The 20,550-nt window shown below is 45.6% G+C and overlaps 1 protein-coding gene across 7 annotated transcripts in view; it reads left to right on the top strand.

Annotated features, from left to right (window-relative positions):
• TUFT1 (tuftelin 1) overlaps nt 1–12,480 on the top strand; it is a 43,306-nt gene extending 30,826 nt beyond the window's left edge. For all 7 annotated transcript variants that reach the window (XM_019022521.4, XM_019022526.4, XM_019022513.4 and 4 more), the window contains 6 exons: nt 3,149–3,277; nt 3,790–3,884; nt 7,605–7,710; nt 8,546–8,629; nt 9,838–9,938; nt 10,539–12,480. In XM_019022521.4, the coding sequence (XP_018878066.1) occupies nt 3,149–3,277; nt 3,790–3,884; nt 7,605–7,710; nt 8,546–8,629; nt 9,838–9,938; nt 10,539–10,602 (579 nt within the window). In that variant the 3' untranslated portion in view covers nt 10,603–12,480. The remainder of the gene's footprint in view (nt 1–3,148; nt 3,278–3,789; nt 3,885–7,604; nt 7,711–8,545; nt 8,630–9,837; nt 9,939–10,538) is intronic.
• The last annotated feature ends 8,070 nt before the right edge of the window (nt 12,481–20,550 follow it).

Here is a 20,550-nt window from a genome sequence, read left to right as displayed (position 1 = left end):
GGCATGCTGGGAGCTGGTAAAAAGAGAAAGGCCAGCTTGAACTCTTCATTTTCATGGAACTGAGAAGGAGAATTTTTGAGAAGAGGCTTGGCGGTGAGGAGGAAGGGCACCAAGGATGATAAACTGCTTCTATGTTAGCCGAAGTATTATTTGAACAAGTAGTTTAACTTCTCCAAGCATCTGTTTCAACTTTTGGAAAAAGGGTTAATGAAATACACCTTACAAGTTTGCTGTGTAGATCGAGTGAGGTAATATATGTGAGGGCACTTTATTATTCTGAAGGGTTTTAGAAATATAAAATAGTCTATATTTTTCTTAGCAATCAGTTTAACAAGGAGATTTTCCTATTTAAATAGCTTGGACTTAGGGTAATATTAAAATTAGTTTGTCATCTCAGAACAAAGTAGCTGTGTGGTGAAGAGGTATGTTGCATCTATTTCAGATTCCACAATTTGTATAATTTAGTTGGTGATGTATCAGTTGGTGACCAGCAGTTTCCTACCTTTTCCAAACAAAACAGGAGGAAAGGAAGGTTGAGGCTCTAGCACTGACCAGGTTGTGAATTTTGGAAAAAAATTTCTGCACTGAGAGGCATTATGAAGTTGTGGAAATTATAGAAATATTTGCTGGTTTTAATCACACATGGAGGAGTCTGCTGCTCTGGATTTCAGAGCCTGAGCAAAAGTGCCCTGACAGCTATAGCCCACTGCCCAGAATTTAGAAGGGGTTATTTTTCTTAACCCCATAGTATGCAGCACCACCTGCAGCAGTAGGAGATGCTTCTTCTTGCTGGGCGCTGTGGCTCACACCTGTAATCCCTCAGGAGGCCAAGGCAGGAGGATCCTTGAGCCCAGGAGTTTGAGACCAGCCTGGCCAACATAGATCTCATCTCTACAAACATAAAAAAATTAGCCTGGTGTGGTGGAGCATGCCTGTGGTTCCAGCTACTTGGAAGGCTGAGGTGGGAGAATTTTTGGAGCCCAGGAGGTGGAGGCTGCAGTGAGCTATGATTGTGCCACTGCACTCTAGCCTGGGCAACAGATTGAGACTTTGTCTAAAAAATAATAAATATAGTACATAAATAATTTTTTTTTAAAAAAAAGGAGATGCTCCTCGGGTCATTCCCACTGTTGGGCTAGGTTGGCACACCTTTTTATAATTAAGAGGTTCCCTTGCGGGCAGGGTTGGCTGGAGCTACAGAGTCAAATGTGGAAGGGGAGTCTATTTTTTTTTAACCTTTTGCTCCGACAGTGGGGTGCAAGAATCAGACCATGGCCTTATTAACACTGTGCTTGAGCTCACATCAACCTAGGTGCAGTGTTTATTTATGTACAGAAATGTACATAACTAAACATAAATAAATGTACATAAATAAAATTTTTTTAAAAGGCCTTATTTTTAAGTTCCTGCCTATGGGGATGGCCTATTTCAGGTTAATATGGGTCATATGAAGGCTTGTCTCAGGCTCTCCTAGTGAATTGGACTCCTTGGTCTACTTTTCTGAACCTATGGGTAGGAAGGGCAAGATGATCAATTACCATGAAAATAACTTGCCATTAAGCATGGGTTTCCTGTTCTACTGGCTGCTTGCTGTCAAGAAGGATTTGCAGTGAGAGTGAGTTTGCTCTGGACATGGCTGGTGTGTAGCATGGACACGTCCCATCACACATCACCTGTGTGGTACTTTCTCCTCCCCAGTTCTGACCTTGGGAGGGGCCGGACAAACTGGCTGCTGATGTTCTGTTTTCCCAGGGCTGGCTGCTAGGCTTTCCAGAAGTTACCTGGATTCTTTTTTAATAAATGATGAGCAGTCAGTGTGAGGCACCTGGGAAGCACTGAAATGGATGGTGAAGTATCTGGGTCCTAGCACTGGCTGTCATTCACTAGCTGTGTAACCTTGACTAGGTCACTTGACCTTTACTTGTTAAAGGAGAGGGTTGGATTAGAAGAACGTCAGTTCCACTCATTATTTTATTGAGTAGTTACTGCATGAGGTACTGTGGGAGCTCTGGAAGTGTAATGGTGCTCAGGTCTGTGCCATCAGGACACTGACAGTCTACTTCGGGGTGCACAGAGTGACTGGGCAAAATCTGTTCAATGCTATGAGAGGGAAGGCCGTGTGTTCCTTGTGTGTCCTCTCCCTGGGCACACAAAGGAAGGGCTCCTCCCCCAGGCTCGGAAGGCTCTCTGGAAGAAGGGGCATCTAAGTGAGACCTGGAGGATGAGTAGGAGTTGGAAAGACGCAAGTTGGAAGAAAGGAGGCAAGTTCTTTGCTTTCTCATTCTAACATTCTGCTTCTATCCTCTAAATTGGTTTCTCATCTCTGATAAAAGGCAAATTCATCTGGTCGCGGTGGCTCACTCCTGTAATCCCAGCACTTTAGGAGGCCAAGGCGGGCGGATCACCTGAGGTCAGGAGTTCGAGACCAGCCTGACCAACATGGATAAACCCCGTCTCTACTAAAAATACAAAATTAGCTGGGCGTGGTGGCACATGCCTGTAATCCCAGCTACTCGGGAGGCTGAGGCAGGAGAATCACTTGAACCCAGGAGGCAAAGGTTGCATTGAGCCAAGATTGCGCCATTGCACTCCAGCCTGGGCAACAAGAGTGAAACTCTGTCTCAAAAAATAAATAAATAAATAAATAAATAAGACAAATTCTTCCTGATGCTTAGTAGCCCTTCCAGGTGCCATTTTGGCTGTTGTGTGTGGGCTCTATTGCTGGAAGTGAGAGGGGAGGTGTTGAGGAGACAGAAGAAAGGAACTGGAGGTATCCTCCCTGGGATTATTTGCTTTTGAATTTGTAGGAAAGCCACAACATTGGGTTAAGCTTGGGTGGTGGTGGAGGGTTCATGGGGATGTTGAAGGAGTCACCTATCTGAAAAGTGGTGCTTGTGGGTTCCAGGTGTCACTTTAAAGTGGACCTCAATCAACTGTGAGCCAGTTAACCCTGGAAATAGACACTCTGCTGGAGTGCTGAGGTGGTCCTGTGCAGTGAAGGGGAGGTGGTGGTATGCCCATCAGTGTCACCACCTTTCTCCCGTCATGGCTCCAGAGCCGCCCAGGTTCCTGGGTTCTTTTCTAAGGTTTTTTTCCATGTTTGCTCTTTTTTCCACACCATTTAACATATTCCTGCTCCGTGTTTTAGGTCACACTCAGCCGGTACCAGAGAGAAGCAGAACAAAGTAATGTGGCCCTTCAGAGAGAGGAGGACAGAGTGGAGCAGAAAGAGGCAGAAGTCGGAGAGCTGCAGAGGCGCTTGCTAGGGATGGAGACGGTGATTGGGGGATCTTGCTTGTCAGTGCCTGGACTCCTGGGCTGGAAGGGGCCTGCGGGTGGATCGAAATGGTTGCCGAGACCCTTCTTTACCAAGCCTCTCCAGAAAAGCACACTTCGCACCTTCCTTTGGCAGATCCCTTGGAATACCTTTTAGCCTTCAAGGAATTAGCCTCCCCCTAACTAGAGTTGATCCTATTTCCACATTAGATTCCTGTACAGATGCCCCTTTTGAAGTCCTGGTTTCTCAGGGACTGGCAGCCATAGCTGGCGAGTGGGCCTGCATGATGCAGGGCTGGGTTCTGCCTCAGGGCAGCTGGGTGAGGCTGAGTGAGAGTGGGAAGGGTTCTCCTCATCAAGGGAGAGCGCCCCATCAAACCAGCTCATCTTGCTGCTCTTTGGCAGCTGTCCAGGCCCAGTAGGGGCTGAGTCCCAGCCTGGCGCCCATCTTAGCCCAAATGCAGAAACTGTTGCCATCTTCTCATCCTAGATTTTCTTTTGTGGCCCACCCAGGAGCATCAGGCCTTACTGGCGAAAGTGAGGGAAGGGGAGGTGGCCCTAGAGGAACTTCGGAGCAACAATGCTGACTGCCAAGCAGAACGAGAAAAGTAAGGGCTTGGCTCTTGTTCACGGTGAAGTTGGGTTGCAGGGAGGGGAGGGCAGGCCATACAGCCTGTTGCTTCTGTGGTGGCCTGGTCTGGGGAGGAAGCTGATGCTGATGTCAGATCTTCCAGCTCTGACTCACCGTGAGCTTGCTCGGGGTGGAGCCCCACCCAAGAGATACCATTTGGGAGGCCGCCATCTCCAGGGAGTTCATTTTCCATGGGGTAATAACCTAAAGAAAAGGCTTTCACAGTTTTAGAGCCAAGGGCAAGCAAGAGCTGGTGGAGCATCTGCTGTTGCTGTGTGTCATTCTACAGATTAGTGCAGTGGATATGTTATGCCTTTGTTTCCTCCCCACCGAAACAAAAACTGACTGTAAACTGTTTGAGGGTAAAATTGATTAACAGCCATGCTGATGAAAAATGGAATGAGCAGCTTCATGAGGAGATACTGAACTTCCTGTTACTTGAAGCAATGCAGATAGAAGCTGAGAACCACCCGTCAGCAGGGTCCCGTAGGTGATCACTGAGATCCTTTCTACCTCCGAGGTGAGAGGGTTTTGCAAATTCCCTCTGATCAGAGGAAATCAGAGGCCCCAGACAACCAATGAAGCCTACAGAGCAAAGATTGTGCCTTCTAGAACTTCAGGAATTTGGAAATTATGCTGTTGGCAATTAATAAATAAGACCTCAAATGGTAAATCACATTTAACATCAGCATATTTGGTTTGATCTTCATTGTGTAAGGTGGACCTTTTTTAGTTCAACAAGACATTATCTGAAGGGCCTTTTAAGGAATTCCAAGATGAACAGACACAATTCTTGCCCTTCAGGGCCCCTCAGTCTTCTGGAGGCATTTTCTCTCCTTTAGGATAACCTAGATTTGACCTTCCTGGCATGGAAAATACACGTGTCATATTGCAGCCTCCTTTCTGACTGGACTTTATATCAGAATTAATATCAGAATTAGTCAGCACTCCTTCCTCGGTGGGTAGGTGCGCATGGGCAGAGCAAGAGAGAGAAAAAGGACTAGATAATCGGAAGCCAGGGTTTGGGAATGGCAGTGACAGCTGTGCCATGTATGTGCTGATTTTCTACCTAAAAGGAGACTGAGAAGTAGGGCATTGGAGAGCTGAAGGTGGAAATTTAGAATGCTTGGAGTTTAGGAAGGATAAGGGGTAGCTCATGTTGCATCGTACCCCAAGCAGCATGCGCTTGTCAGCTTCCTCAGGCAGAACTGGGGAGTGATGGATTCTTCAGGGGCCCAAACCCCAGGATACTCTCCCAAGTAGCCTGACTAAAAGAAGACTGTTCCTCTACTCATAACACTTCTTACACCAAATATGTGGGTTTTCCATACCAAGCACTTCTCCAATTCTCAGTTGATACCAGCTGGGCACCCTACACTTTAATTCAATTCTGAGATGACCCAGAGTTAGTGCAGAACCACAGATTAAGGGCCAGTCCTGCAAGACTGCCCCTGCTTCAGATGCCAGTAACAAGTAGTGGGGTCTAGGGTACCTACACTTCTGTCCAACTTGGCTATAAATTGGGGGTTCCCATATCCTCTTTTCAGGTTTGATAACTTGCTGTAATGGGTTTGCTGTCATAGAACTCAGGTAAACATTTTCCTTATTTATTTATTTATTTTTTGAGACGGAGTCTCACTCTGTCGCCCAGGCTGGAGTGCAGTGGTGCAATCTCGGCTCACTGCAACCTCCGCCTCCTGGGTTCAACCTCAGCCTCCTGGATAGCTAGGACTACAGGCGTGTGCCACCACGCCCGGCTAATTTTTTGTATTTTTAGTAGAGATGGGGTTTCACCATGTTGGCCAGGCTGGTCTTCAAATCCTGACCTCAAGCAATCCGCCCGCCTTGACCTCCCAAAGTGCTGGGATTACAGGCATGAGCCACCGTGCCTGGACTACTTATTTTTTTAATTTAAAAAGTTTTTCATTGACACAGGGTCTTGCCATGTTGCCCAGGCTGGTCTCGAACTCCTGGGCTCAAGCAATCCTCCCACCTCGCCTTCCTAAAGTGCTGGGATTATATTCATGAGCCACTGCACCTGGCCAACATTTCACTTATTACTGGCTTATGATAAAGGATAATATAAAGGATTCAAATGAACAAACAGATGAGGTACATAGGGCAAGGTCAGCAGGTGGATGCATTAACCAAGCTGGAAGCTCTCAACCCCTTTGTTTAGGGTTCTTGTGGTGGTTCATTACATTGGCATGATTGATTAAATTATTGGCCACTGGTGATTAGTTTAGTCTCTAGCTCCTATCCCCTGTCCCTTTCCCAGAGGTTAGGGGGAGTTGTGGGGCTGAAAGTTTCAACCCTTTAATCATGCCTTGGTCTTTTCACTAGCCCCATCCTGAAGCTATCTAGGGACCCCAGCCACCAGTCATCATTAGCATACAAAAAGACACTCATCAGTCTTGGAGATGCAAAGGCTCAGGAACCAGGGAATGTGACCAAATATAACAAAACATAGGCGCTGTATGTCAGGAACCGGGACAGAGACCCATTATTTATTTCTTATTATTTTACACTGCCCTTTGGGGGATCTTGGCTCAGTTTGCTTAGAAGATGCAAAGGAAGCAACAGTGGTTTGGGAATCAGGAGACCTAGAAACAAAATTGTGTGAAGAGGCTTTAAGGAGCCTCAAATTCTGTCTTTCTCCTCCAAATCCCTGCCAACAGCTTGATGGTGTTGAGTATAATAATCCCAGCTCCAACTGGGCATGGTGGCTCACACCTGTAATTCTAGCACTTTGGGAGGCCGGGACAGGAGGATTGCTTGGGTTTAAGAGTTCGAGATCAGCCTGGCCAACATGCTGAGACTGTCTCTACAAAAAAAATTTTTTTTTAGTTAGCCAGATGTGGTGGCATGTGCCTGTAGTCCCAGCTACATGGGAGACTGAGGTAGGAGGATTGCTTGAGCCCAGGAGGTCAACCTGGCAGTGAGCCATGTTTGCATTATTGCACTCCAGCCTGGGCTACAGAGTGAGACCCTGTCTCCGGGAAAAAAAAAAAAAAAAAAAAAAGGTCGGAGGGGGAAATCCTAGCTTCTACTTGAATCTTTCCAGTAACGAGGAGTTCATTACACATGAGACTGGCCACTTTCTGACAGCTTTAATACTAAGAAAGTCTTTCCTGTGTTAATATAAAAACAGCTTCCCTGGAACCATCTACCTATTGCTTCTAGATTTACCCTCCAGAGTTATCCAGAATGACTTATCCCTTCTAACCTTTCCGAGCCTCAATTTCCTCTCTTAGACTAGGTGATCCCTGATGATGCTTCCAATGTAATATTCTTTTTTTTGTGTGAGACAAAGTCTTGCTCTGTCACCCAGGCTGGAGTGCAGTGGCGCCATCTTGGCTCACTGCCACCTCTGCCTCCTGGGTTCAAGCGATTCTTGTGCCTCAGCCTCCTGAGTAGCTGGGACTACAGGCACACGCCACCACACTTGGCTAATTTTAGTATTCTTAGTAGAGGTGGGGTTTCACTATGTTGGCCAGGCTGGTCTTGAACTCCTGACCTCAGTGCTTCCAATGTGATATTCTAAGGTACCCACCACCTACTCTTCAGGGCAGCCTACCGAGGAATCAGGCAAAGGGAATCATATTAATGGGAACCTCCCAAGCTCAAGGCTCTTTCTGTGACTGGGTAAATAAGTGATCTTGTTCCATTGCCTCAGCCTTCTGGTCTTTATCCCCAGGGCTGCTACCCTGGAAAAGGAAGTGGCCGGGTTGCGGGAGAAGATCCACCACTTGGATGACATGCTCAAGAGCCAGCAGCGGAAAGTCCGGCAAATGATAGAGCAGGTAAGTTGGGCTGGTTTATAACCTGCCCTTGGGGAGTCACCCCAAGTCTATGCTCTTATTTGTTTCCTAGGGAGCTTGACTTATATTCATGCATTTCCCATGTCAAACATTTATAGCTACCAATTACCAGGTTCAGGTTATTAGGATTTGCTTTTCTCCCATCTTTCCCCTACTGTTTTGTTTGTTTGTTTGCCATTTGGCCTCTGCTTTCCAATAGGAAAGGAAGGAAAAGGTTAATTTGTCGTATACTCTGTGAAGAGTGTGGGTAAATGAGTAGTTAAGTCATAATAAACTCTGTTATCTGTGCAGATTATCAGTCTTTGAGCCTCATGGCTGCTTTCCTGCCTTACCCCACCTGAGCTTGAGGGTAGCATACTTAGGATTTGTCTATTTGCAGAATTGTTTTGAGAGCCTAAGGCCCCATAACTGGGAGGCTGTATGTGCTTCATGTCAGCTCCATTAATGTCTGTTTTATTTAGTGCTGTTTTCCATTATCTCGAACAGAGTCAGTCATATAGTAAGTACTCAATAAATATGTCTTGAATGAAAAAATAATTTGTATTTTCCAAAGCCATATGGAATGGGTTTTGTCATTCATTATTTTGGATTCTCAGGGTGGTATTCCCCTCACACACTCCTCACTCCCACTCCTCACTCCCACCCCTGGGATAATCAAGAGTCTAATATTGACTGAAAGGAGGCCTTTGTAGAAAAGCTAATGAAGTCATATGGAGTTGCAGGGCTCTGCTGCCTTCCCCAGCAGCTGGGGTAAAGTCTGGTGAGTGTGTAATGAGTCATTGCAAAATGAACTCCAGTGTCTCCCACACCTTTGCAGCTCCAGAATTCAAAAGCTGTGATCCAGTCAAAGGACACCACCATCCAGGAGCTCAAGGAGAAAATCGCCTATCTGGAGGCAGAGGTGTGTGTGCTGGGCAGCCCAGCAGGGGAACAGGACTCTTGAAGAGAAGGTGGACATAAGGGAGACAGAGGTTATGGGAGGGGTCTTTGTCATGTCTTGCTGTTGCTCTGAAGTGAATACCTAGGGTGGTTGGTTGACTTTCAGTTCAGTTGAATAAACATTTTCTGAGAACCTTCAGGAAGCTGCTAACAATGATGAGATGACCACCCCCCCGGCCCCGCCTTCAACGGACATGTCATCATGGTGCAAGCCACATGCCATGGCTGCACACGGCTAATTCTGACCCTCCAGGCTTTGCAAAGGAGCTGGCAGTGGTGCTGGGCTGTGAAGGAGGAGGAGGCATTCATACAGATGGAGTCTTTTCCAGGGCTAGATTACCTAACGAGTTGCCTTCCTAGTCTAATTTCCACTTTGCCACAGGGCCCTACCTGTCTGTTGACTACCTGAAGATCACTTTGCAAACGCTCTGTGAAGATCCCCTGTAGTGAGGGAGAAAAATGGGAGAAAGGGTTATCTTTAGAGAGTTTGCAGTCTATAGTCAGAGATAAAATGTGTATTTTTAAAAAGACCAAAGAATGCTTAATAGAATAGCATATCAACAAAGGCAAGTGAGTATCTCAACTGAGGACAAAAAATTATATATAGGGGCCAGGTGCAGTGGCTCATGCCTGTAATCCCAGCACTTAGGGAGGTTGAGGCGGTAGGATTGCTCGAGGCCAGGAGTTCAAGACCTAGGCAACATAGTGAGACTTTGTCTCTGAAAAAGAAAAATTTTTTTTAATTAGCCAGATGTGGTGGCATGCATCTGTAGTCCAGTTACTTGGGAGACTTAAGGGAGAGGATCACTTGAACCCAGGAGGTCGAGGCTGCAGTGAGCTATAATCACGCCACTGCACTCCAGCCTGGGCAACAGAGTGAGACCCTATCTCAAAAAAAAAACAAAAAACAAAAAACTGTATGTAGAGGACATATAGGAAACCATCAGTCTGTCAGTGTTGTACAGAGTTATGGAGGAGCAGGTATTGGAGGATAAGTGCAATCTATGGTAATGAAGATGAGGCAAGTGGGTATCCAGGTGGTGGCACGCATGGTGGGGGTAGAGGCAACAGCAGCATAAACACAGGCAGAGAGACCAGAATACACTAGCTGAACGTGGCACCCGGGAAGCCAGAAAAAGGCCAACTCTAACCCCTAAGCTTGTGTTACAGAATTTAGAGATGCATGACCGGATGGAACACCTGATAGAAAAACAAATCAGTCACGGCAACTTCAGCACCCAGGCCCGTGCCAAGACAGAGAACCCGGGCAGGTGAGTGAGCATGTGTAGATAGAATGGGGCCAGGGAGGAGGGGAGAAGGAGGGACAGAGCTCTGTAGAACCTTTAGTGCTAAGGCAAGAACAAGGCTCCTTTAAATCCAACTTTCCTCCCTCAGTCTGACCCATTGTTTGCCAGAACCATTTTCTAGCCCAATTAGAGTAGAACCTGTTACCACAAGCCCAGGGAGGTCCATGAATGGCTTCTAGAGATGTATGAACCACCTGAAATGGTAGGGAAAATTTAGTTATAATATTTGCATATTTCTAGGGAGAGGGTATTTTGCCTCTAAGAGATTCAGAAAAGGACCCATGATCTTGACAAAATCGAGAATCACAGCTATATCCACTTCTCAGTTGTTTAACTGCCCCTCTCTTTTTTCACCCTTGCTATAAGACACATGTATCATGCCCCAAAAATTCTCCTAGTTGTCACTGGTAATTACTGTTTTAAAGCACTTGGAACCCAAGTGATCAGCCAGCACTGCAGTGTAAGATTCCAGAGGCCAATGTGAAGATTCCAGGGGCTCTGTGAAGGGTGGGCCACAACACAGCTGTTCCCAGCACAACTCAGTGTTTCCAACCTTCTTTTCAGTATTAGGATATCCAAGCCCCCTAGCCCGAAGTCCATGCCTGTCATCCGAGTGGTGGAAACCTGAGCTGCCTGGAGATGGATGCTGCCATTGCTGCTGCCTCTGCCTCGGAGAAGTCCACTGCCCCTGTTGGCTGTTAACACTGACTTTGACTTCCTGACTGTCTCCTGGCTGCACCCAGGACTTAGGGCTCCTGTGTCTCACCATTCCCAAGCTCCTGGCCACTCTAAGCTGGGCAGACGGAGCACGAGCACCTATTCAAGGCACTGCAGCCCTTTGGACGACATTGTCCTGCGAGCAGGAGCCAGGACAGTATCTATATTCCTACAGTGACTATTTTTCTCTGTAGAGAGCCTCCCTTCTGTTGTAGACTGGACTCTGGCTGCCCCATAAGCCAGGCCTTCATCAGATTGGGAGAGGTGACAAGATTTGCCTCAGCCCTAAAAGCTGAAGACACAGATGTCCAGAGTGATTGGAGAATGTCCTGGGGGAAGGAAGTTCCTTCCACAAACACAGCTCAGTTCTTAGCAACAAACTGTTTGTTTTTCTACTTGCTCCATCTGCAGCCTACGCTGCCCTGGCCTCCTGCAGACAGATAGTGGGGTTACCTGGCAAGGCCTGGTGAGAGCCAGTGAACCTAAGCTTTGACTGGGTGGCCTTGTCTTTCTGGGGAGGAGGGAATGTACATTCAGGGAGTAGCCTTTTGCGGAAAAATTCTCTAGGGCTACAGACAGTCATGTGTGACTTCTCTCTGCTGTGAAAACTCCCAGAGTCTCTTTAGGGATTTTCCCTAAGGTGTACCACCAGGCACACTTCAGTCTTCTTGACCCAGAGCCTGAAAGCTGTTTTCACTGGGTTCCACCAGTCCCAGCAAAATCCTCTTTGTATTTATTTTGCTAAGTTATTGGTGGTTTTGCTTACATCTCATGATTGATATAATACCAAAGTTCTATAGCCTTCTCTTGCAGTGTTTGGATTTGCTTGAAACTGGGAAAACTGTTCCCATTAGGCTTGTTAATGTCAGAGTGACACTATTATAAATCTTTCTCTCCCTTTCCTCTGCCTGTTTCTTCTCTCTTTCTCCTTCAAACTTGCTCTGCAGCTAAGGAAGGTGAGTCTACTTTCCCTGAGGCTTTGGGGTCAGAGTATATGTTGTTTGGAGAAAGAGGGCAATCAGGACTCTTCTGGGACCCAGATGAGTTCTTCACTAGCCCTTCTGAACCCCTTGCTCCATAATTGGTCTTTTATCCTGGCTCTGAATGACCCTGCAGGTCATCATGGTTTTCTTTTTTTATTGTTTTTTTTTTTTTTTTCTGAGACAGAGTCTCACTCTGTCACCCAGGCTGGAGTGCAGTGGCGCGATCTCGGCTCACTGCAACCCCTGCCTCCCGGATTTAAGCGATTCTTCTGCCTCAGCCTCCCGAGTAGCTGGGACTACAGGTGTGCCACCACGCCTGGCTGATTTTTGTATTTTTAGTAGAGATGGGGTTTCACCATACTGGCTAGGCTGGTCTCGAATTCCTGACCTCAGGTGATCCACCCACCTCGGCCTCCCAAAGTGCTAGGATTACAGGCTTGAGCTACTGCGCCCGGCCCATGGTGTTTTTCTTTAGGGCTCTTCCTACAGCCTTGAGAAGTAGATAGGCATCAGAGTGTGGTACTATAGGAATCAGAAAAATTCAAAACAAATGTGGATTAAGTGTTTAGGCTCTATGTGGCTCAAAACCAGAATCCTTAAGTCTGTGTGTTTCTGTGTCTTAAGACTGGGCTCACATTCTGGCTTTGTCCATAACAATGCTCTGGGATTTCAGGGAGTTCCCTCATTTGTAAAATGAGGGGGGTCAGAGCAGGTGATCTCCATGTTTCTTCCCATTCTGATATTGTTGTCTGTGGCATATTCTTTGTATGACGAATTTAATAAATTATATTAATGTGTCTCTTTGACCTCCTGGTCTGGTTTCCTTTCACTTTTCATGGAGGATGAAAGAAGAACATTTTAGTGCTTCTTGGAAGATGGTCACCCTGTTATCCACATGTGGGAGGTGTGGTCCAAACATCCCAAATGCCATGATATGAGGACTTCGTGGCATTTATAGAGGTATTAGAAGAAGCTCACCTCCGTGGTCTGAGTCGTGATTGTAGGAGGCAGCCCCTAACTTTAGCTTTGACTCTCTCTGGAGCAGTGGCCTTGTAGGATCCCTAAGCCTGGCCGCATTGTGTCTCATTTGGAAGAGATAGAGGTAGAGTCCTGTAATTACATAGAGATAGAACAGCAGCACTGGAGGTAGATGAGTAACTACATGCCTTCTGCAGAAATGAAAAGCACTCTGGAAATGCTGACTGCAGCTGTTCAAGGGGGTTCGTTTCTGGCTGTCTCTGGGCATCATTCAATTAATCTCATGATTTTTTTTTTCCTTTCTGCCAAGAAGGCAGTTGACTGCAGGGCCAAATGGAGACACAGCTGAATTTACATGAATCTTCTCTGGGCCAAAGAAACCAGAAACACAACAACCCCTCATCCCTGGCTTGTTTCCTTTCTAGCTCCCATTTCTCTTCTTCAATTGAAAGAGTGTACATTTTTCTCTGATTTCTTTTCTTCCGCCTTCTCCTGCTTCTCAGCCAATTCACACCACAGGCTTCAAACACATTGGAAACCTCTTTCCTTTGCAGACCCGGATTTGTCTTCTGACACCCGTGGCTCTCTTCTTTCTCTGGCAGTCTTGTTTGGCATGGCTAGATCTAGACTGTACTTGCTCTTAGAATATTAACAGGGTGGAAGCAGGGCGGGGTTGACCAAGGTGCCAAGAAGACTCACAGGGCTGGAGGAATACTGGAGTGAGTGTGCTGCCGTACATGAAAGGGAGGCTCCCGCCGGGCCTCCTGTGCTCAGTGGGAGGAACCAAGATTTGGGTTGCAGATAATGGAGCAGTCTGGAGGCATTCCAGAGACTCGAACCAGGGGTCTAAGAGAGTCCTTGGACAAAAACATGCCACTGGTGTATATTTCCTAGAGTTTAGTTATGCCACAACCAAGGAGAGTAGGGGCATGCCACAGGGGAGTGGGGGGCACGGGTTTGGAAAGGGAATGTAGTCAGGGAAATACAGTTTGTATCTTGGTGATCTTGTCAATTAGAGACGGAGAAAGGGGGACTGGAGGAGAATGAGATAGTGTTCAGGGCCTAAAGAAAAGGTGTGGCGAGGAAGGTGCTCCTGGCTTTAGTGGCCTGTTTATTGCCTATGTTTTGTCATTTTTAAGCCAACTCCTCTGTGCTGCCTTAATATTTTGTGGAGGGAGGATAGAGTGATTCCCTGGGACCTCTGCCATGAAGGTCTGTTTCTTTGAGCTGGGTGTTGAGAGCTGCTCAGACATGCAGCCGTCATCAACAGCGTCCTGTAAACCTGGAGCGTCAGCCCAGCACGGGAAAAGAAGCAGCAGCACCCTGCCTGCCGAACAACTGCCCCGTCTTCCCCATCTTCGTCTGTTCTTTCCCCTGCATGGAAAAAAGCCTGGCAGTGACACAGTATTTCAACCAAATGATGCATTGGAACCTTTTTCAAACTAAATTTCTAAGGCCAAGAATTGATTGGCTCATTTTCATCTCTATTTAAACGTACCTTTTGCTATGATATGTCCCACTAGGAAGTGTTTCCACTTTGGAAAGGCAAGGTGCTCTGACATGGCAGGAGTTAAAGCAACTTAATTAGGCTGGGCGCAGTGGCTCACGCCTGGAATCCCAGCACTTTGGGAGGCTGAGTGGGGGCGGATCACTTGAGGCCAGGAGTTTTGAGACCAGCCTGGCCAACACAGTGAAACCCCGTCTCTACCAAAAAATACAAAAATTAGCCAGATGTGGTGTCAGGTGCCTGTAGTCCCATCTACTCAGAAGGCTGAGGCAGGAGAATCGCTTGGACCCCAGAGGCGGAGGTTGCAGTGAGCAGAGATCGCCCACTGCACTCCAGCCTGGGCGACAGAGCAAGACTCCGTCACAAACACACACACACACACACACACACACACACAAAAGAAAAGCAACTTAATTTGAGGAGGGTAACAGCCTTTGGGTTGGAAAAGCAAGCAGCTTTCCATCTTTAACCAGCTTTTTAGTGTGTGTTGCTGTTTTCTGCAGGGCCTCTAATAATCCCCTGGCTTCCTCATTCCTCAGAGCCAAGCATCACTGAGCTTGGGCCTGAGCTCCTTCAGGCTATGACTCAACAACAGGTGTTAGCCTAGGGCCCTTGGCCTCTTTTTTCATACTTCAATTTAGGACTTTAGCTTTGCAAGGAGAAATTGTTTCCTGTCTTCCCTGTCCAAGTTCTAAGCAGGATGGCCTTGAAACTCCAAAGTTGGAGACCTAAATATTCTCTATTCCCTCTTTCTCCAAGGAAAATCCATACCCAGGCTGAAGATAAAGATGTTTCTTAAAGGTAATTTCTAGCACAGCATGCTCTGTGGCAGTGAGACCTACTTTAAACACAAAATGTGTGTGGCCTTTCTGCTGGAATTTCTCTTCTCCTGGAGCCCCCTGGGACACAGAATCGAGGGTAGATAGTAGCAGGATAATTAATTTCCTAAAAGGTGTTGGCCGCCAAGTCTTAGACCACAGGACCTCAGACAGCTGAGGGAAAGGAAGTCATGAGTACTCGTGACTTAATCTATCAATTCAGTGCTGATTACACACCCAGCCCTTCCTCCCACTAGGATTCCAGGCCCAAACTTGTATATGTCTGCAGGAGTTTTATCACCCTATGTATGTTTTGTTTTTATTTTATTTATTTTTTTGAGACAGAGTCTCGCTCTGTCACCCAGGTTAGAGTGCAGTGGTATGATCTTGGCTCGCTGCAACCTCCGCTATCCGGGTTCAACCAATTCTCCTGCCTCAGCCTCCCAAGTAGCCAGGACTACAGGTGTGCGCCACAATGCCTGGCTGATTTTTGTATTTTTAGTAGAAACACGGTTTCACCCTGTTGGCCAGACTGGCCTTGAACTCCTGGCCTCAGGTGATTTGCCCTCCTCGGCCTCCCAAAGTGCTGGGATTACAGGTGTGAGCCATGACGCCCGGCCCTGTGTCTGTTTTATATCTGTCCATATGTGCTTGTGTGTGAACTGGCCTGCTATGTACAATATATTTCTTACTGTGGGAACAAATCTGAAGAACACTGGCTTAGAGGACAGACCTCTGTCCTTGGCTGTATTGTAATCTCAGGGTCGAGGTCCAAAATGGACTTCCTTCCAAACTGCTCCGTGTCCCTTTATCCCTTATATCCAGTTTGTCAACAAGTCCTCACGTTTTCTCTGTTGAAATATCTCTCAGGGGCTGGGCGTGGTGGCTCATGTCTGTAATCCCAGCACTTTGGGAGGCCAAGGCGGGCAGATCACCTAAGGTCAGGAGTTCAAGACCAGCCTGACCAACATAGCGAAATCCCATCTCTACTAAAAATACAAAAATTAACTGGGTGTGATGGCGCATGCCCGTAATCCCAGCTACTTTGGAGGCTGAAGTAGGACAATTGCTTGAACCCAGGAGTGAGCCGAGATTGTGCCATTGCATTCCAGCCTGGGAGACAGAGCAAGACTCTGCTAAAAAAAAAAAAAAAAGAATATATTTCAGAAGTGCGCCTTCCCATGTTGACAGTCTCAACTCATCTCTTGAAGCCTAGATGACCACTGAAGCCAGTCCTTGCTGATCTCTACCTCTAGCCTCTTACCTGCCCCACATCTACCCTCCCCACCACTGTCATTTGAATCTTCCTGGAATGCAGTGTTCTTTCTGTCAGTCAGGGCTATTTAGCCAGGACAAAAGGAGGATGATAGCAGTTTCCAAAGAGATGAAGGTTGGTCTCTTGGGAGGAGCAGCAGCAGTTTTGCTCCAGAGGGCAGAATCTGGATGGTGTGGGGTGGTTGCAGGGAGATAGCCAAGAAACAAAAGAATCCATTGACAATTCGAGGAGGGTGGGCTGTCTTGGTAAGTAGCAAGTTTTCCTACACACACCAGCAGTATCTCAATTAGAAAACAACATAAAATATAACAAGAGATAGAAAATACCTAGGCATAACCTTCATTTGAAATGTCAATGACCTATGTGAAGAAAATGACCAGATTTTGTGGAGAAAGTTGGGAAAACAATGAAGAAAAATTTTCCTGGATGGAAAATTAAAATTGTAAAGATGTCAATTCTTTATTTTTAGGCTTTGTGTAATTACAGTGAGTTACACTGTAATTCAATAGAGTCTTTTTAGAACTGGATATAATTACTTTAAAATTCCATCTGGAAGAATAAATAGGAAAATGGTAAAGAAAATTTTGAAGGCAGAGCTAATTTGGGAGGATTATTAGCCTTGGCAAATAGCAAAACATTATATAGCTTATACATCAATTTAAGAGACTAGCTAGGCAGAAATAGACTCAATTATACAGTATAAGCATTTAAAAAGGATAAAAGAAGCATTGCAACTTAACGGGGAAAAAGGCATTTGAACAGTTGGTTAAAAATTTGGGAAAAGGCTGGGCGCGGTGGCTCATGCCTGTAATCCCAGCACCCTGGGAGGCCGAGGAGGATGGATCGCCTGAGGTCAGGAGTTCAAGACCAGCCTGGCCAACATGGCAAAACCCTGTCTCTACTAAAAATACAAAAATCAGCCAGGCATGGTGGTGCACACCTGTAATTCCAGCTACTCAGGAGGCTGAGGCAGGAGAATTGCTCCAACCCAGGAGGCAGACGTGGCAGTGAGCCAAGTTCGTGACACTGCACTCCAGCCTGGGCAACAGAGTGAGACTCCATCTCAAAATAATAATAATAATAATTGGGAAAAAGAAACTAAACAGCATACCTAAATTCTATATAAATTAATTAAATATTACAAATTGTAGAAAAACTACAAGAAAATAAAATTGAATATCAAATCCGAAAGGAAATACATTTAGAATGTTAGTATTGAAGGTCATGAAGGAAAATATTTTTAGTTCATAAAAATGTAAAATTTCTGAATTAAACTAAAGGCCCAAAGAATGAAGAATTATTAGTGACAAATGTGGTGAATAGGCAACATTTTTATTGATCATCTCAAACAAATTGATACAATTACTAAGATTCTACTAGATCAGTGGTCAGGAAAAGAATAGTTCATCAAAAAATTCATATTCTGGCCAGGCGTGGTGTCTCACGCCTGTAATCTCAGCACTTTGGGAGGCCAAGGTGGGTGGATCACCTGAGGTCAGGAGTTCGAAGCCATCCTGGCCAACATGATGAAACCCCGTCTCTACTAAAAATACAAAAATCAGCTGGACGTGGTGGTGTGTGCCTGTAGTCCCAGCTACTCAGGAGGCTGAGGCAGGAGGATCGCTTGAACCCAGGAGGCAGAGGTTGCAGCGAGCCGAGATTGTGGCACTGCACTCCAGCCTGGGCGACCGAGCGAGACTCCATCTCAAAAATAAGTAAATAAATTTGTATTATTTTTAATGCACGTATTTATTAAGCTCCTGCTCTCTACAGGCCACCGTGTCTTTGACCAAGGATTCAGGTAGGGACACAGCAGCGAACAATACAACTTTGCTCTTGCCCTCAAACATCTTGTGTTAGGTAGGATAACATGGGCTAAAAGTTGGAGAAAATGTGACTGCAATTGGTTTAAACAACAAAGGACCAGTGTTACTGGTTGAGGTGACAGAAAAGTTCAGAGACACTTTAGACTCAAGTGAGCCTGCATAGAGAAGCTTGAGGTCTCACCAAATATCCAGCTTCTTTTCATTTCTTCTCTCTGCAGAAGAGGTTTGTTGCAGTGCTTATTATAATCGTATAAAATGGGAAACAACATGTGTCCAACAATAGAGAAACGGGTAAGTAAATGAGGATGCAGTTACTCTGGGACATTATGCATTCACTACAAATGGCTGTTATGAAGACTATGTCGCATCAGGGAACAGTGCTTAGAATGTTAAATGAAAAAAGTAGGACACAAAATTTTATGAACATTTATGACAGCTTTGCAAAACAAAATGTTTCTGGAAAGCCTAGAAATAAATATACCTAAATGCTAATCATGTTAGTGGGGTGGGTTTTGCCTTTGTTTTTGTCTTCTGTTACCTTTATTCTTTTATCTAAATTTTCTAGAGTGTTTACTCTCTCTCCAGCTAGGCTGTGTTCTCACTGCCTTCTGCACATACTGGGATCATTCCTGTCTTTGTACAATTGCTGGTGTTATTTCTTTTACCAGCAATGCCTTCCTCTTTTGACCTATTAATCCATTAAATATTTACTGATAATCGAATCAAGGGTATTGTATAGCTTATGCAAGATAATGTATTTGAAAACACTTTTGTAAAGTGCTTCACAGATGTTAATTGTTATTGTTAGGTGGAAAAAGAGGAGGAGGAGGAAGAGAACCTATTATTTGCATGATATTGAGCCAGGTACCGTAGGGGATGTCTGGATGGAAAATATAGAACAGGGTTGTAGCCTTCCAGAAGTTTGCACTCATCAGATGGATGGGAGAAAAACAGCAGCATGTGAAATAGGTGAATAGTCATGGAACATGTGAAATGCTAACATGAGAGAAGGGTGGGGAGGCTGTGGAGCTAGAACTAGGCTCTGAAGGTTTTGGGCAGGTAGATCGGCAGGAAGAAAGCTTGAGTTGGAAATGAATGTGGCATATGTGGGGGATGGTGAGCCCAGCTGAAGAGACCTTTGGGAAAGTGGCAAGAGGGCAAGGAGAGACAAATGGAGTGGGCCTTCTGGGAAGAGTCTGGACTCTAATCTTTATTCTTATTTTTACTTTATTTTATTTTATGTTTGAGACAGAGTCTTGCTTTGTCACCCAGCCTGGAGTGCAGTGGTGTGATCTCAGCTCACTGCAACCTCCTACTCCCTGGTTCAAATGATTCTCCTGTCTCAGCCTCCCAAGTAGCTGGGATTACAGGTGCACACCACCATGCCTGGCTAATTTTTGTATTTTTGTAATTTTAGAGACAGGGTTTCACCATGTTGGCCAGGCTGGTCTTGAACTCCTGACCTCAAGTGATTTGCCTGCCTCGGCCTCCCAAAGTGCTGGGATTACAGGGATGAGCCACCACACCCAGCCTGGACTCTAATCTTTAAAGTGAAAGGTCTCCATTAGAGGTTTTTGTTTGTTTTTGTTTAAACTAGTATGTAAGTTCTGTCAAGGCAGGGATTTTTCTTGCCTGTCTTGTTCAACACTGAATCCTTAGTATCTAGAAGAGTGGCCCCTGGCACATAGTGGATGCACAATAAATATTAGCTGAAGAGAAGTTGGAATGAATGAATCACTAGAGTGACATGATAAAATAAGAAGGCTAATCCCAAAGAGGCAAAGAGCATGGATTGAAAAGGTAAAGGCTGGCAGCAAGGAAACAAGTAATAGATATTAGGGCACCTCCAGGCATGAAGCAATGAGGGGCTGAACTGTGATAATGGCCACTGGACTGGAAAGAAAGGGACTGGTGGTGTGAGAGTCACTGGGAAAGAACTGATAGGCCTTGGTGACTGACCAACTGGTGTAGGAGAAAAGGAGAGGAAATAATGAAAGATAACATCAAAGAAAGTTCCTCATTCTTCAAGACTTAGCCTGTGTTCTCTTTCATGAAGCCCTCCCAGAATTCTCAAGCCTGTGTTGTGTTCCCTTTCTGCTCAACACAGATCATCTGTATTACCCTGTTGTAGGGTGTCATAGTGTACTGTCTTCCATTATAATTCAGACTTTGCATGTGTTTGTTTCCCCAGAGAGACTGCAAGCTTTTAAAGGTCAGGGATATCTCTAATTCCACAGTGCCTAGCCCTAATAGTGCCACAAAGTAGATGGTTAATAAGTGCTTACTGATTTAGAACAAGTTTATTCAATCAAGCCATCCTGGGCCGCGTCAGGATGGCTTTGAATGTGGTCCAATGCAAATTTGTAAACTTTCTTAAAACACTGAGATTCTTTTGCAGTTTTTTTTTTAAGCTCATTGTCTATTGTTAGTGTTAGTGTATTTTATGTGTAGTCCAAGATAATTCTTCTTCT

The sequence above is a fragment of the Gorilla gorilla genome, chromosome 1, assembly GCF_029281585.2.
Source record: "Gorilla gorilla gorilla isolate KB3781 chromosome 1, NHGRI_mGorGor1-v2.1_pri, whole genome shotgun sequence".
Classification (NCBI taxonomy): domain Eukaryota; kingdom Metazoa; phylum Chordata; class Mammalia; order Primates; family Hominidae; genus Gorilla; species Gorilla gorilla.
Note: the sequence above shows the minus strand (reverse complement) of the source record. Positions and strands in the feature narration are given on the sequence as shown.